The 18369-nt window shown below is 40.0% G+C and overlaps 1 protein-coding gene across 1 annotated transcript; it reads left to right on the top strand.

Annotated features, from left to right (window-relative positions):
• Positions 1-690: 690 nt before the first annotated feature.
• LOC122433823 (Krueppel-like factor 17) lies at positions 691-18369 on the top strand. The gene is made up of 2 exons (XM_043456782.1): positions 691-1186; positions 18359-18369. The coding sequence occupies exons 1-2, from the start codon at positions 691-693 to the stop codon at positions 18367-18369; spliced, it is 507 nt and encodes a 168-aa protein (XP_043312717.1).

Below are 18369 nucleotides of genomic sequence, written 5' to 3'. Positions count from 1 at the left end.
TAGAAAATAGCAGGAAAATACATCCTCAAGGTGTGAGGGCATGCCGACCCAAAGACATGAAGAGAAGAGAGAGCCCCGGCCCTTTGGCTCCTCTTTTTATATGTTTTTTCCTCCCCCCTGGGCCTGCCCTATGTAAATTGGGCTAGCAAGGAGTGCTGTTTGTTCTACCTGAGGTCCTCACTCCTATCTTCAGACCTTCCTTTGACCTTCTTATGTTCTGTTTTCACGGGCTCTTCCTCTCCTTGTCTTTTAGCCACTGCCATTTTGGACTCCTGTTTCCTATTCTAACTACCTAACATTATGAAATAAAACTAAAAGCATGCCGAGCAGGTAGAGTGGCATGAGCTACTTCTAGGCTTCCACCATGCTTCTATCAGCCAAACTGGCATTTTATTTATTTATTTGCCACACTGCATGGCATGTGGGATCTTAGTTTCCTGAACAGAGATCGAACCCAAGCTCCGTGCAGTGGAAGCGAGGAGTCTTAACTACTGGACTACCGGGGAAGTCCCCTAGACTTGCATTTTAGAAAACCCAAGCTGGAGAATGGCCTGAAGGTGGGATAATTCAGGCAAGAGAGGATGAGGGCTTGGATTAAGGTGGGGTCTGGAAATGGGGACATGAGGAAGTGTGGTTTAAGCTATGGCGGCTCTCCCCCGATTTTCTTTCTCCAAGGATGCTGAGAAATCAATGTGCAACTTGACCATGTCTTCATCCCCTGGAAGCAGTGAAATGCACACCTCTTGGAACCATAGTCCATTAGGTATTCAACACGTCCCTCAGTGCACAGAGCTGCAGAGGACCCCCTTGGCTTCTGCTGAGGCACCCAGGCAGAAGTCCAGTGAAATGGGGCCACCGTTCGGTATGGCATTGCCTGACCACCGTGTGAGCTACTGCCCCCAACTGACTTTCACCCCTTCCCAGATGACTTTCACTCAAGGAATGTCTGCTTCACAGCCAGGAATGATGATATTCAAGGGACCCCAGACGATGCCCTCAGGAGAACCCGATAGTCCAGGGATGGCCATGACCTTTGGTGGGAATCTAAGGATGCCACCAGCCTCACCTCCCAGTGGAATCCCAATGATGTCCCACATCAGAACACGAACAATGTCTCATCCTGGCCTCTCAACAGTAGCTTCTAACAGAGACCCTTTACCACCTAAAATGTTATTAAATCTGTTAGGTACACCCATGTCTGAGTCATGTGAATGTATGTCAAAAACCACCACAATATTGTAAAGTAATTAGCCTCCAATTAAAATAAATAATTTTTTTAAAAGAAAAAGAAATGGAAGCCTTGATCCAATCTATTACAAAAGCCACATAAGGAAGTGAACAAAAACTTAAGTAACAGAAAAAAGGCATTTTTATCTGTGGATATTAGCTTCTGTGCTAAGTTTAAGATAATCTCTCAATGCAGTTGGACAATGGAAGCAGCAGATATCTTAAAATAAGAATAAATATTCTCCAATAATAAAATCCTCACATGGGGGTTTCTCGGCTTAAAAACTCAGTGCTTTGACTGAGATAATCACCAGCACTTGGCTTTGGGGAAGGAGAACCTGTTACATTAGAAGATTTTCTTAAAGTCTCTAGATTGTGAGTTTACCAAGATCTTCAACTCTTTGAGTGCATGACATCTTTGTTTTTTCCTTCTGAAAGAAAGTACGAGTTGGTTGAGAGATGGAGAGTGGAGATTTTAGGAAAATTCTGGAACCCCGAAATTACTTTTTGGAAAAAAAAAAAAGTTTTATTTTGAAATCATTTCAAACTTACAGAAAAGTTGCAGGAATAGTACACAGGACTCTTATATGTTCAACCAGATTCCCCAAGTTTTAGTATTTTGCCACATCTACCTCATCATCCTTATTGGAATTCTCTCTTTCTCTCTGTATATATGTAGACATATTTGCTTTTTCCTGAACCATTTAAAAGTTAGGTTGCACACAATGCTCCATTAATACATCAGTACTACCCTTTAATACTTTAGTGTCAATTTGCTCCACAGTAAAACCAACAAACAAATCAGAAGGTTAACATTGGAGCAATTTGACTATGTAATTTATATGCCCCACTCACATGACTATTTTTCTGATATCTTGTATAGGTCCAAGATCCAATCCAGAATCATGCATTTAGTTGTTACATCTCTTTATTCTCTTTCAGTATGCAACAGCTGTTTGGTCTTTCCTTGCTTTTTATCATCTTGACATTTTTTAATGAGTGCAGACACACACTCTATAGCCCATTCTCTGCAACAAGAGAAGCCACCGCAATGAGAAGTCCAAGCACAGCAATAGGGAGTAGACCCTGCTCACCACAACTAGAGAAATCCCATGGGCAGCAGTGAAGACCCAGCATAGCTGGGTCTTCATTATTTATTTGGCTAAATAAATAATTAATATTTGGCTAAATAAATAATTAATATTTGGCTAAATAAATAATTATTATTTGGCTAAATAAATAATTAATAAAAGAAAGAAAATTGAAATAATGGAAGAAGAACAAAAAATTACAAAGGAAAGCATAGGACGGACTTTTACCAAAGATTTTGAGTGGAAAAGTTTGCATTTCTGAAGGCAGAGAGTTCCCATACTGACCTCAGTCAGAAATAATTCCTTGGGGTCACCTCTTTAGTGGGCTCAGAATCAAGACACACCCCCCAAACCTGCCCTCCTCTTATGGGAGCCAAGGAATTAGGTCATTTCCGCATGGGGCAGAACTCCTAGGTCACTTGGGTCTTACTGTTTTCCATATACTAGGTGGCACCCAAGTCAAGGGCTTGTCCCCATGTTCAGTTCGGGTAAGTTTTGGCTTATTCCTTTCTCTTCAAAAATATCTAATGTTGTGGGGATTATTAATGAAAGTGTGACTTCTTCCAACTCTCTCCCTGCAAATGTTACCTTAGGGCCATTCCGCATTTTTAATTAAATCCTTCCTTTCCTGTCAATCTGATGTAGACTGGATGCAGAGCGTTTCTGGATGACACCTCATCCCCCCAGGAAAGGAGGGGAGGGAAGCAGGGGGACTTATAAGACTCCTAGGCACTTCTAGCCCTCTGTATGGTAGGGTAAAGGTTTAGGACAATGCATGGTTTGCCACAAGTGTAAGGTTCTAGCACCAAAGCATGCAGAAGCTTGGGGGAGAGCACACAGAGCAGATAAAGGGAAAACAAGAGTGTCTGGGTAGGGCCCGGCAGTGACCACTTCTTGTACATAAATCTATTCTCCAAGTACCTGCTAGGAGCTGAATTGTGTTCCCTTTAAATCTGCATATTAACGTACTAACCCCCAGTTATTTCAGAATGTGACTGTATTTGGAGATAAGATCTTTAAAGAAGTAAGTTAAAATTGAAGTGATTAAGGTGTGTCCTAATCTTGGTATTAGTCACTAATGTGACTGGTATGTTTATTGTTTATTTATTAATTTTGTTGGCTGTGTTGCCTCATGTGAGATCTTTCTAGTGGCTGCAATGTGGAATCTACTTCTCGGAGCCAAGGATCAAACCCAGGCTCCCTGCATTGGGAGCATAGAGTCATAGCCACTGGACAACCAGGAAAGTCCCTGGTGTCTTTATAAGAAGAGGAAATTTGGACACAGTCACACACAGATGAAAGATGCAGGGAGATGACAGCCATCTGTAGGCCAAGGAGAGAGATCTCAGAAGAAACTAACCCTGCCAACTCCTTGGTCTTCGACTTCTAGCCTCCAAAACTGTAAGAATATAAGTTTCTATCTTATAAGTCATTCATCTGTAATATTTTGTTATGGCAGCCCAGGCAAACTAGTATAGAATCTATTGCATCTGTAAGCAGGTCTCCTTTCTGTAATTATATCACTTTTTTTTTTTTAAAGCAAAATATTTTTCAAACAAGAGCCTTTCTGTACCTGGATACCTCTATGGAGGTCACAAAGTTAGTCAAAATATGTTTTTTAATCAAAGATGTCCACTCTGTTAATGAAGCAATACTGCCTTCATTTCCAGTTGCCCCCAATCCAGTCATAATGCTGCTAAATATTTCACAGTCACAACCTTGGGTTCTACCTTTTTCTCTGTTCCAGTGTACTAAGAAAACATTCCAAAGACTATCCATTTTTTCTAAATGCTTTGAAAGGGTTTAAATAATACTATGTTGCCTGGTTGTTTAGTTTCATCTGACACAGTGATGACCTATTGCTGTTCTGTTCTTCAGTAGATGCCTGCAAATTGAGCAACTATCTTTCCTGTGTAACCTAAGAAAGCCATAATGCTTTTGTGAAGAACATTACAAAATTTATGGGACCCTGGCTCCACTACCTAGAACATAAAATCTCTTCAAGGGAACAGCATCTTTCCAACAACTGAGAAAAAACTATTTTCAAGGACTCCAGACATATTGCAGTTTCACAGATGAACTCTTTATTGGATATGACTGGAAATTTTCTCTTTTCTTTCATGCATAAGAATAATGTAGACCTATGGCTAGTGAGATTCCATATTCAAAATGTGTTGGGTTTCTTTGTGTGTTTAAATGAACATGATTCATATGTATGAGTTACCATAATAGCATAAGGCACTTAATAAGCTTGGGGCAGTAGTGCTGCTAGAGACATGGTCAGCAGGGGAATCAAATCCAAATCAGAATAAGTATCTATTTCCATGGGGGTTAAATCACTACTATGTTTGATTTGTAGTGCCTGACTGCCCAGGCACTACAGATGCCTGACTACCTCCGGGTGCCTGACTGTCTGCCCCCAAGTGCAGGGGGCTAAGGATTTTGTGACTTGTTGATAAATTGGGCCTCAGTAATAGCAATAAGGGCTTCCCTGGCCGCTCAGACAGAAAAAGAATCTGCCTGCAATGCGGAAGACCTGGGTTCGATCCCTGGGTTGGGAAGAACCACTGGAGAAGGGAATGGCTACCCACTCCAGTATTCTTGCCTGGAGAATTCCATGGACAGAGGAACCTTGTGGGCTATACTCCATGGGGTCACAAAGAGTCAGACAACTGAGTGACTAACTCTTCACTTCAATGGCAATAAACATGTCAACCTTGGGAAGAGGAAGTCCATGTGATTCAGCTGGGCTCAATTTAATTTATGAATCCATTGGGCAAGTACTGGAGTGACTGGGGAGGGAGGCTGACTGACATCCATGGACAGGTCATCTTGTTCACCAGGTTATGGAGTGTCTCCTCCATTCTGAAGATTCTCAAGGTGAATAAATACCCTCATAATCTAGACCCATTTTAAGAGGGTCTTACATCCACCTACATGCCTCTTGTCCAATCTTCCTTGTCATCAATTTTCTTATCTTGTCCCTTCCAAGTCCCTGACCATAGAGTTAACAGTTCACCACTTTTTTGTGTGTCCCTGGGGGCCTTACCTTGGAACATCTTCCCTAACAAGGAGAGTGGACAACAAGCTGTGGTATTGAGTTCTGCCCACTAGAAGGATTTCCCTTCTCTGTAGTCTGTCAGGGACACTCTGAAAGTAATACATGACACATGTACACTGCTGGCCACTACCAGTGTCCTGTGCTGAGTATTCTGTGAAAAGTTGAAATGTTTCCTCTCCTGGCTCACTGATCATAGGAAACTCTTGTGAGGTCATTGGCGTTGGCTGAGGGATGGATGGCATGTGATGAGAGTGGACATATTAGGAATGTAAACAGTTAGCTCGAGCAACTTCCATGCATATTCAGGCTTGCACCTGGTCTTATAGGACTAGTTCCACTTGATGGATGAAGGGCCCTCTGTTTTAGGGTTTGAGGTCAGCTGGGGATGTATGATCACCAAGTATTTCATGGTTAAGTGCTGTTGTATTCTGCTGGAGTCCAGGAGCAAGCCCAGTGCTAGACCCCAAAAGAGCTATTTGCCAAATTCGACATGCTTTCTAAATGATACTCTCTTTATTAGGATAAAGTTAGCCGGCAACTTCAGATGATTGTACTTGTAGACTTGTTGTATGTTTGTTTCTATCACACCAGAGTATCTCAGAACAAAGGCCACCAGCCCCATTCTTTACTTTGATCTAACTAGTCAAATAGGAGCTTTTTTCATGCATCAATTTTTTCCCCATCTGCCTCCCTTCCTGATTTTAAAAATTTTAAAAGAAGAAGAAGAAAAGGAAGGATGGAGTGTTACACAGTCCTTTAGGAAAATTTTCTATATTGGGTCCTGAATCCCATAAAACTGCCATATAACTTTTATCCTTCTCATGGGAAGCATATGAGATTAACAGACTGTGACAATGGTCTTTTATTTTTCCATAATATTTTAATTTCTATCTGTTAAAAGTCTTTCAAGACCAAAGAAAGCAACTTAAAGAAAGTAATTTATGTTATAAAACTTTTATTTGGTCTAACATTTGATCATGTTCTTTGTGCTTCACCTGGGGAGATATAGGAGTGACAGAATTCACACCTTTTTATTATGGAAAATTTCAAACATACATAAAGCAGAGAGAATAGTATAATAAGCCTCGATGCACCTACCTTCCAGCTTCGACAGTAATCAACATTCTATTCTTGTTATTTATACTCTATCCTTCCTATGACTAGTTTTTTTCTTTTGTTGGAGTATTCTAAAACAATCCAAGACAGCATACAGTTCCACTTTGTAAATTCTTCCGTAATATATACTAATTTTATAAACATAACATAATCACAATTTCGTTATCATTCCCCCCAACACCAACAATTAACTCCTTAATATCATCTAATAATCAGTCCATGTTCAGTTTTTCCCAATGGTCTCAAAATGCCTTTTTATAGTTGGTTTATTTAAATCAGGATCTAAACAAGATGTACATATTGCATTTGGTTGGTAGGTCTCTTAAGTCTGTCTCTCTCATTTTCTAAGTTAAATACAGTCTTTTCTATTGAAGTAATTTGTGTTTTTTCTAGTTCCCAAAATATGCATCAGGTTTCTAAATAGAAGGAAAAAGCCTTAGCCAAAGAGTCACATATTTATTCAGACTAGTCTAAGAAAACTAATAAATTGAGTAAATGAACTTGAATAGATTAAAAGCTCACATCAGAATAGAATTGCAGGCCTTCCCTGGTGACCCAGTGGTGAGGAGTCTGCCTGCCAATGCAGGAGGCATGGATGGGATCCCTAGTCCAGGAGGATGCCACATACCACAGAGCGACTGGACCCCTGTGCTGCACCTATGGAGCCTGTGCCCTGGAGCCCAGGAAGAGCAACTACTGAGCCCACGCACTGCAATTGCTGAGGTCGGTGCCCTGGAGCCCCTGCTGGGCAAGGGGAGGGGCCGCCACAAGCCTGCACCCAGCAACTGGAGGTGGCACCCCACCCCCTCATCGAAACAAGAGAAAAGCCTGTGCAGCAGCGAAGACCCAGCCCAGCCAGAGAGAGAACAGAATTGTCCCTTTTGGTCAGAAACATACGACCAAAGGCAAAAATCTGCCAAGCTTAAGGCCAGTTAGTGTATTTATATATACACACAGCACTGTATTTTTCCCATTTTGCATTTATCTTGATATTGCATAAAGTGCATTTCCAAGCTAAAATACAAGCTTCCTGGGACTTCCCTGGAGGTCCAGTGGTTAAGATTCTGCACTTCCAATGCAGGGGACGTAGGTCCGATCCACGGTCAGGGAACTAAGATCCCACAGGCTGTGCAGCTAAATAAATAAATAATAAAATAAATACAAGCTTCCTAATTTAAAAAAATGGCATATGAATTTCCCTTTATTTTTAAGTCTTCCTTATACCTATTAATGGTATTTTGTTTTTGCCCTCACTTCGTATAGGGCTGCAACAATCATATGACTCTAAGGCAAAAAGTTTGGGCACAAAGCCTGACAACCTTCAGCATGATGGCCGTAGTAAGGAATTATTGCTTTAAGAAAAAAGAAAGAGATGTGGTTAAGTTTGTTTTTTAATTGTGTGTATGTTTTATTATATCAAAAGTATAAAACAAGGTACATGCAGGGAGATACATCCATATCCTTTTCTTTATAGATAATCATTTTTATTTACTAGTTTTTGGTTTATGGACTTTAAAGTTTTGTATATGTGTGTGTGTGTGTGTGTGTGTGTGTGTGTGTATACACACACTTTTTCCATTCTTATACAAAAAGTATAATACTATACATAGTCTCCTGCATGTTGGTTTTTTGCACTATTATCCTGGAGGTCACTCTTTAGCAATATGTAGAAATAGTCTTCTTTTTACAATTGATGAATACCCCATTGCATGTATTTACCATTGTTTATTCACCTGTCCTCTATAGATAGACATGTCTATAGATAGACATGTGAGCTGTTGATACTCTTATATTATTATATTGCACCATTTCTCATCTGCATCAGCAGTACATGAAAGTACCTGTTTCTGCACAGTCTCACCAGCTTAGTGTGTTATTAAGTTTGAGATTTTTGCAAATCTGATAGATAAGTAGTGTTATCTTATTTTCGTATTAATGTATATTTATCTTACTATACAAGTAGCAAATCAAAGTTAAGCATCTTTTCATATACTTAAGAGTTATTTGCATTTACTTTTCTTTAACTTTTGTATTTATTACTGGATTGTTAGACCCAGATTTGAATTTCTTTTCAATATTTAGGAAAATTTTACATATTAAGGATATTGGCCTTCTGTGATATTAGCTACAATTTTTTCTTGGTTTTTATTTAACTTTGACATTGCTTATGGTATTTCAGGCATGTAATTTTTTAATTTTTGAAAATTTCAGGTAGATAAATTTACCCATCTTTTTTGTTAGTGAATCCAGATATGGAATCACAGGAATGTCCTCCTCATTTCTAAGTTCTAAAAATTGACCTATGTTTTCCTCTATTCTTTGTATGACTTTCTATTTTTACATTTAGATATCTGACTCACTTGGAATTTATCCAAATGCAAGCCATGAAGACTGGATCCAACTTTATCTTTATCCACTTCACCAAGTTGTTCAGTTGTTCCAACACCACTTGTTTATCAAACAATAAATGTCTGTATACCTTTGGAATCTATCTTTAGATTTTATATCCTGTTCAATTAACTATAAATCTATTTGTGTACCAATATCATGTTTTAATAAAAGAGTTTTTTTAAAAAAACAAAAACTAAAGAAAGAAAAGAAAGTGAAGTCACTCAGCCATGTCCAACTCTTTGTGACTGCATGAACTATAACCTACCAGGCTCCTCAGTCCATGGAATTTTCCAGGCAAAAATACTGGAGTGGGTTACCATTTCCTTCTCCAGGGGACCTTCCTGACCCAGGGATCAAACCCAAGTCTCCCACATTGCAGGTAGAAGCTTTACCTTCTGAGCCACCAGGTTGGTATTATCTTTAGATTTTTATATCCTGTTCAATTAACTACATGCCTATTTATGCACCAATACCATGTTTTAGTAAAAGAGTTTTTTTAAAAACTAGAGTTGATTTACAATGTTGTATTAGTTTCTCATGTACAACAAAGTGATTCATATATATACATAAATATATATACTATAAGAATAAATATATTCTTTCTGATTATCATTTATTAAAGTATACTGAATATAATTCTCTGTGCTATACCGTGGGACCTTTTGTTTACCTATTTTATACATTGCAATTTGTATCTGCTTTTCCCAAATTCTTAATCTATCCCTACCCCATCCCCTTTCCCTTTTGGTCACCCTAAAGTTTGTTTTCTATATCTGTGAGTCTGTATGTTTGTTTTTTTTTTTTGGCTCTGCTGGGTCTTTGCTGCTGTGTATGGGCTTCCTCTAGTTCAGAGATTGGGCGCTACTCTCGAGTTGTGGAGCATGAGATTCTCATTGCAGTAGCTTCTCACTGAAGAGCATGGCCGGCTCTAGGCACATCTAGCTCTAGTCAGGTTGCTGCAAATGGTATTGTTTCATTCAATAAGAGAGTTTTAATAAATGTTTCAATGTGAAGTAGGGCTAGTCTCCCATTTCTCTTCTTTTTTTGGGAGATTTCTGGTTAGTCTTGTATTTATTTTCCAAAATAATATATAATCAAATTGTCTGGCTCCAGAAAAAAAATAATAACCTGAAGATAATTCCCTGGTAGCTCAGCTGGTAAAGAATCCGCCTGCAATGCAGGAGATCATGGTTCGATTCCTGGGTCAGGAAGTTCCCTTGAAGATGGGATAGGCTACCCACTCCAATATTCTTGGCCCCCCTGGTGGCTCAGACGGGAAAGTCTGCCTGCAATGCAGGAGAGCTGGGTTCAATCTATCGGTTGGGAAGATCCCCTGGAGGAGGGCATGGCAACCCACTCCAGTATTCTTGCCTGGAGAATTCCCATGGACTGAGGAGCCTGGCGGGCTATGGTCCATGGGGTCTCAAAGAGTCAGACACCACTAAGCACAGCACAAAAGAGAATTTTATTGGGATCACAAATTGTAACTTGTAAAGTATTGATATCTTTCTGATATTGAGTCTCCTGATCAATAATATGGTATGTTTTCTCATTTGTTCAAATCTACTTTTTGTCCTATAGGAATATAGTTTTCCTCATGTAGGCTTTATGCAATTCTCATTAAATTTGTGCCTGCATTTTATTTCATTATGCTTTTGCTGTTGTAAATGGAGTCAGCACTCTCCTCTTCCTTTATTTCTTACAAGTGATTACTATTTCTTCCAACTGGTTACAAAGCTCTTTATTTCTATATGCTAATTTTATAACATACTACTTGACAAAATACATTTATTCTTCATAGGAGATTTTCCATTTATTATAAGTTTTTTAGAATTATATCATTTGCACATGAACATATATTTACCTCTTCTTTTTCCATTCTTATGTTTCTGATTGTTTTCTCTTTTGTTAAAATAGTGGGCATCCTTGTCTTCTTTATGATTTTTGTGATGACTTCCAACACTATTTGTCTGATACCAGCTGTATGCCTTACAATTCAACTCAATTCTGACACCAGCTACCCACAGTTAGTGAAGATTCCACAGGTTAAGGCTCTCAGTCCCCCAAGGCTGCCACCACATCAGGTCCTGGGTGTCCCCAACCCACCCACACTTCTGTCTGGCTGGATACAAATTTGGGACTTCCCACAACATCTTCAAGTGGGAAATTCACTAGACCCACTCACAGAATTCAGGAAAGTGCTATATTTACAATTACCACTTCATTATGAAGGATATTTATGAACAGCCAGAGGAAGAGATACTACCCTTCTAGCCTATTAAGATGTTTCCCAGCTGGGGAAGCTCACTTAGCATCCCAGCCCTGAGTTTTTAAATCATCAGTTTGGTTGATTCGACTGAACTCAATCTCTAGTTCCTCTCCACTTCTTGAGGTTGAGGGTGGGGCTGAGAGTTCCAATGCTCTAAGCAGGTGGTTTGGTTCTTCTGGCTCCAGCCTTCATCCTGAAGCTATTAAACCCCTCTCTGCTGTGAATCATCACCATGAAACCCCTCATTAGCATAAACTCAAGTATTGGAGAAGGGAATGGCAAACCACTTCAATACTCTTGCCTTGGGAACCCCATGAACAGTATGATAAGGCAAAAAGATAGGACACTGAAAGACGAACTCCCCAGGTCAGTAGGTGTCCAATATGCTACTGGAGACCAGTGGATAAATAACTACAGAAAGAATGAAGGGATGGAGACAAAGCAAAAGCAACACCCAGCTGTGGATATGACTGGTGATAGAAATAAGGTCCGATGCTGTAAAGAGCAATATTGCAAAGGAACCTGGAATGTTAGGTCCACGAATCAAGGAAAATTGGAAGTGATCAAACAGGAGATGGCATGAGTGAATGTCAACATTCTAGGAGTCAGTGAATTAAAATGGACTGGAATGGGTGAATTTAACTCAGATGACCATTATATCTATTACTGTGGTCAAGAATCCCTTAGAAGAAATGGAGTAGCCATCATTGTCAACAAAAGAGGCCAAAATGCAGTACTTGGATGCAATCTCAAAAATGACAGAATCTTGAAGCTCAATTCCAGAAAAATAAATGACCCAATCAAAAAATGGGCCAAAGAACTAAACAGACATTTCTCCAAAGAAGACATACAGATGGCTAACAAACACATGAAAAGATGCTCAACATCACTCATTATCAGAGAAATGCAAATCAAAACCACAATGAGGTACCATTACACGCCAGTCAGGATGGCTGCTATCCAAAAGTCTACAAGCAATAAATGCTGGAGAGGGTGTGGAGAAAAGGGAACCCTCTTACACTGTTGGTGGGAATGCAAACTAGTACAGCCGCTATGGAGAACAGTGTGGAGATTTCTTAAAAAAACTGGAAATAGAACTGCCATATGACCAGCAATCCCACTTCTGGGCATACACACTGAGAAAACCAGATCTGAAAGAGACACGTGCACCCCAATGTTCATCGCAGCACTGTTTATAATAGCCAGGACATGGAAGCAACCTAGATGCCCATCAGCAGACGAATGGATAAGGAAGCTGTGGTACATGTACACCATGGAATATTACTCAGCCATTAAAAAGAATTCATTTGAATCAGTTCTAATGAGATGGATGAAACTGGAGCCCTATTATACAGAGTGAAGTAAGCCAGAAAGATAAAGAACATTACAGCATACTAACACATATATATGGAATTTAGAAAGATGGTAACGATAACCCTATATGCAAAACAGAAAAAGAGACACAGAAGTACAGAACAGACTTTTGAACTCTGTGGGAGAAGGTGAGGGTGGGATGTTGCGAAAGAACAGCATGTATATTATCTATGGTGAAACAGGTCACCAGCCCAGGTGGGATGCATGAGACAAGTGCTCGAGCCTGGTGCACTGGGAAGACCCAGAGGAATCGGGTGGAGAGGGAGGTGGGAGGGGGGATCGGGATGGGGAATACGTGTAAATCTATTGCTGATTCATGTCAATGTGTGACAAAACCCACTGAAAAAATAAATAAATTAAAAAAAAAATGACAGAATGATCTCTGTTCGTTTCTAGGGCAAACCATTCAACATCACAGTAATCCAAGTCTATGCCCCGACCAGTAATGCTGAAGAAGCTGAAGTTGAACAGCTCTATGAAGACCTACAGGGCCTTTTAGAATGAACACCCAAAAGAGATGTCCTTTTCATTATAAGGGAGTGGAAAGCAAAGGTAGGAAGTCCAGAAACACATGGAGTAACAGGTAAATTTGACCTTGGAGTACAAGAATGAAGCAGGGAAAAGGCTAATAGAGTTTTGCCGAGAGAATGCACTGCATAGCAAACACCCTCTTCCAAGAACACAAGAGAAGACTCTACACATGGACATCACCAATGACCAGCACAAAAATCAGATTGGTTATATTCTTTGCAGCCAAAGATGGAGAAGCTCTATACAGTCAGCAAAAACAAGACCAGGACCTGACTGTGGCTCAGATCATGAACTCCTTATTGCCAAATTTGGACTCAAATTGAAGAAAGTAGGGAAAACCTCTAGACCATTCAGGTATGACTTAAATCAAATCCCTTATGATTATACAGTGGAAGTGAGAAATAGATTTAAGGGACCAGATCTGATAGAGTGCCTGATGAACTATGGACAGAGGTTCATGACATTGTACAGGAGACAGGGTTCAAGACAACCACCAAGAAAAAGAAATGCAAAAAAGCAAAATGGCTGTCTGAGGAGGCCTTACAAATAGCTGTGAAAAGAAGAGAAGCGAAAAGTAAAGGAAAAAGAAAAGACATACCCATCTGAATGCAGAGTTCCAAAGAAGAGCAAGGAGAGTTAAGAAAGCCTTCCTCAGTGATCAATGCAAAGAAATAGAGGAAACAACAGAATGGGAAAGACTAGAGATCTCTTCAAGAAAATTAGAGATACCAAGGGAACATTTCATGCAAAAATGGGCTCAATAAAGGACAGAAGTGGAAGGGACCTCACAGAAGCAGAAGATATTAAGAAGAAGTGGCAAAAATACAAGGAAGAACTGTACAAAAAAGATTTTCATGATCCAGATAATCATGATGGTGTGACCGCTCACCTAGAGCCAGACATCCTGGAATGTGAAGTCAAGTGGGCCCTAAGAAGCATCACTACGAACAAAGCTAGTGGAGGTGAAAGAATTCCAGTTGAGCTATTTCAAGTCCTAAAAGATGATGTTGTGAAAGTGCTGCACTCAATATGTCAGCAAATTTGGAAAACTCAGCAGTGGCCACAGGCCTGGAAAAGGTCAGTTTTTATTCCAATCCAAAAGAAAGGCAATGCCAAAGAATGCTCAAACTACTGCACAATTGCACTCATCTCACCTGCTAGTAAAGTAATACTCAAAATTATTCAAACCCGGCTTCAGCAATACATGAACCATGAACTTCCAGATGTTCAAGCTGGTTTTAGAAAAGGCAGAGGAACCAGAGATAAAATTGTCAACATCCGCTGGATCATCTAAAGCAAGAGAGTTCCAGAAAAAAACATCTATTTTTGCTTTATTGACTATGCCAAAGCCTTTGACTGTGTGGATCACAATAAGCTGTGGAAAATTCTGAAAGAGATGGGAATACCAGACCACCTGATCTGCCTCTTGAGAAACCTGTATGCAGGTCAGGAAGCAACAGTTAGAACTGGACATGGAATAACAGACTGGTTCCAAATAGGAAAAGGAGTACATCAAGGCTGTATATTGTCACCCTGCTTATTGAACTTGTATGCAGAGTACATCATGAGACATGCTGGGCTGGAAGAAGCACAAGCTGGAATCGAGATCGCTGGGAGAAATATCAATAACCCCAGATATGAAGATGATACCATCCTTATGGCAGAAAGTGAAGAGAAACTAAAAAGCCTCTTGATGAAAGTGAAAGAGGAGAGTGAAAAAGTTGGCTTCAAGCTCAACATTCAGAAAACTAAGATCATGGCATCTGGTCCCATCACTTCATGGGAAATAGATGGGGAAACAGGGGAAGCAGTGTCAAACTTTATTTTTTGGGGGGCTCCAGAATCACTGCAGATGGTGATTGCAGCCATGAAATTAAAAGACGCTTATTCCTTGGAAGGAAACTTATGACCAACCTAGACAGCATATTAAAAAGCAGAGACATTACTTTGTCATCAGAGATCCATCTAGTCAAGACTATGATTTTTCCAGTAGTCATGGATGGATATGAGAGTTGGACTATAAAGAAAGCTGAGTCCTGAAGAATTGGTGCTTTTGAACTGTGGTATTGGGGAAGACTCTTGAGAGTCCCTTGGACTGCAGGGAGATCCAACCAGACAATCCTAAATGAGATCAGTCCTTGGTGTTCACTGGCAGGACTGACGTTGAAGCTGAAACTCTGATACTTTGGCCACCTGATGTGTGAAGGGCTGACTCATTTGTAAAGACACTAATGCTGGGCAAGATTGAGGGCAGGAGGAGAAGGGGACAACAAAGGATGAGATGGTTGGATGGCATCACCGACTGATGGACATGAGTTTGAGTAAACTCCGGGAGTTGGTGATGGACAGGGAGGCCTGGAGTGCTGTGGTTCATGGGGTCTAAAAGAGTCAGACACGACTGAGTGACTGAACTGACTGACTGACTGACAAATGAGCAGTAAATGTAGAGAAAGATAAATTCAACTGATGGTGAAAAAAATAACTCAAAACAATGAGTTTTGTTTTTGTTTGCTACATTGGCAAAATTATTTTTTTAATGATTCTAAATCTTGACCCGGATGGGCTGAATACTGAGCTCTTGTGCAGTACTGGTGAAAATATAGATTATTATTAAGCCTTATAAAACAAATAATATGGCACTATGGGTTAAGAATCTTCAAGTGTTCATTCCTTTTCACCCCACATTCCCTATTTTAAAAATTCTGCTTGAAGAAAAAAATAGAAATACAAAGACATAGATAGAATCATTTTCACATCAGCATTTTAAAACCTAGAAACAGCCTTCTATGTACATCTAAGAAAAAAGAGTAAATAGATTATGAAATGGCTATCTAAGAAGACTAATAAAAACTTACAGTGTAGATGAGCATTTGGTTATGTGAGGAAATGTTAATGTAATGGTAAGTGAGAAATACATTTTAAGCAGGGCCACAAAGGTAGATAGATTTTATGATCTCATTTTCATTCTTAAACCTGTTCTTATGCTTTGCATATATATATATAAAACTGGCAGGAATCCACCAAATATTACCAGTGGTTTTCTATTCATGGAAGATTACATAGGATTCTTATTTTCTTCTTCATAGTCTAGATTCCAGTCATTCTACACAGAATATGATTTTCATAATAAAAATACAATGACTTTTTAAAGTATATCAGTGTTCTATTAAGATGTCAAGGTGACTGGAAAATAAAAATTAGTGTAATTCACTGTCTAGAAAAAAGCAAACTATATCAGGCTGGCTTCATCGACATCTACAAGCAGATACCACCACTGGGTCGGCAGCAGGGGGTGTGGATAGTCATTAGTCCAGGTCATGAGGCATCTGGTAGGATGACGGGACCAATTCACTTCAGCCTAAGCCTCTCAAAGCAGGATTTCCATCTGCTTTGAGGTGGGGTATATGGAGAGAGTATATGTGCTGAGAGTATACCGAGTCAATGTACCAGCCTTGAGCTGGAACTTTACATTAGCCAATGGTAAGCAATTTGTGCCATTATTTTTATATTAAAAGTGTAAGGTTGTTGCTGAGCTGTGAAAGACGCCAGAATTTTTGGCCTCCAGAGGAGGGGAATTCAATCTGGGACCAGTGATGAGGCTTGATCGCTCAGAACTTTTGGGTGATAAAGTTTTAATAAAGTATAAAAGAGACAGAAAACTTCTGACATAGACATCAGAAGGGGGCAGAAAGAGTGCCCCCTGCTAGTCTTTAGCAGGATGTTATATAACTACTAGTAGGCTTATAATTTGAGAAAGGGAATGTCTCAAAACTCAGAGGGGCACCAGGCCCCTCACCCACAACATGCATTTTGAGATAACACTGACACAAGGTGAGTTGTCCTGGGCCATAAAATGATTTCATGACTCTTGAAAGGCAGGTTTCCAAGTAAACATATAGTTTCATTAACATAGATTAGGAGAACAATCTATGAGTAAAACAGACTGGTTTGTTGAGCCCTTATCCATTCTGAGTCTTAAGCAGAACCAACTTGAAGAAAGACAGAGTCTAGGGTAAATACATAGTTCATTAACATAGTTTAAGAAAAACATTTCCATAAGAGAAACGCATTGGTTAGCTCAAGGTTTGAGAAAAGTTAAGTTCGGGTGGAACCAGGTGTCCTCATGGCAACACAAAATTTTAATAGAAACCTTCTTTTAATTTTGTATAGATAAGGGAAAAAAATTTGACACTTGTAGTTTGTTTCCTCCTGCCGCTTAAGAGAGAGATAAAAAATGTCTGACACTTGCAGCCTATTTCCTCCATTTGGAGACCCCTAGCCTTCCTGCCTGTTACTCTCTCAAAAGCAAACTACAAAATCCATTTGAACTTTTAAGAAACTTGGGGTCTGTGAAAGGCTGCTTTAGGCTATGCTCTTAAAATCACTGCCTTTACCAATAGGTTAGAGGAAAGACTCAGCCTCTGCACTGAATCCAGGTCATTCTTAGTTGTCACTGGTAGGGGCAGGGGGCAGAGGGCTGTCCTCTGCATTAAAAGTTTAGCACCCTCGGCCTCCACCCATCAGATCCTGGTAGTAAGCACCAAAATGCCTCCAACCATGCCAAATGCCCCTGGGGCACAAAATCACCCCTGGTTGAGAACATCGGTGGCTAAATACCATCAATAGCACTTCGTTGACAAATTCTCGTTTCGTGAAATCTTTTAAGAGAAATTAATCCTGCTAAACTGCAAAGACTAATAAAAAGACAGAATTCAAAATGGAGTTGCACCACATATTAAATTTCATCTAAATTCACTTGCCTTAAAAAAACGAAGGGGTGGGGGGAAAGAGCAGAAGCTTACGAGAGGCAGAGAAGGTAATTCCAGCCTAAACCAGATAAACATGGAGGGCAGGTAGAAAGTCAGTCTCCTTCAAGCATAGGCTGCAGAGTAGGGGCAGGGGACCCCAGCAGGCAGCCCACCCTGAGCAGGGCAGGCTCCTGGACCATCTCCTCCCTCATCTCTGGATGACCTCCACACCCCAGTTGGGGTTTTGGTTCTTCTTTACTACTTTCTTCCAGGATAAAATTCCCTGTAGTGAACTGCCCAGCATGGCAGAATCTGCCTGATTGAATCCCAAAAGACACAGTGCATCTGTTGGGACCACGTTAAATTTGTAGGTTAACTTGGGGGAAAATTGACAACCCTGAGATGCTGTCTTTCTCTTCAGTGGTCATATTTTCATCTGTGTCCCTCCCCAGAATTTCAAAGTCCTACTTAGCTCCTGTGTTTGTTTGTTGTGCTTCTTCCTATGTATATTGTCTTCCATGTGACTGGTCTGAACGGTACTGCTGCACAGGACGGCTGTAA

Source organism: Cervus canadensis, chromosome 33, assembly GCF_019320065.1.
Source record: "Cervus canadensis isolate Bull #8, Minnesota chromosome 33, ASM1932006v1, whole genome shotgun sequence".
In the NCBI taxonomy this organism is placed as follows: domain Eukaryota; kingdom Metazoa; phylum Chordata; class Mammalia; order Artiodactyla; family Cervidae; genus Cervus; species Cervus canadensis.
The sequence above is the reverse complement of the archived record's forward strand: the minus strand, read 5'-3'. Positions and strand labels throughout refer to the sequence as shown.

What these genes read in the sequence shown, in the direction of transcription:
- LOC122433823 (XM_043456782.1), top strand. Translation starts at nt 691, where the DNA reads ATGTGCAACTTGACCATGTCTTCATCCCCTGGAAGCAGTGAAATGCAC.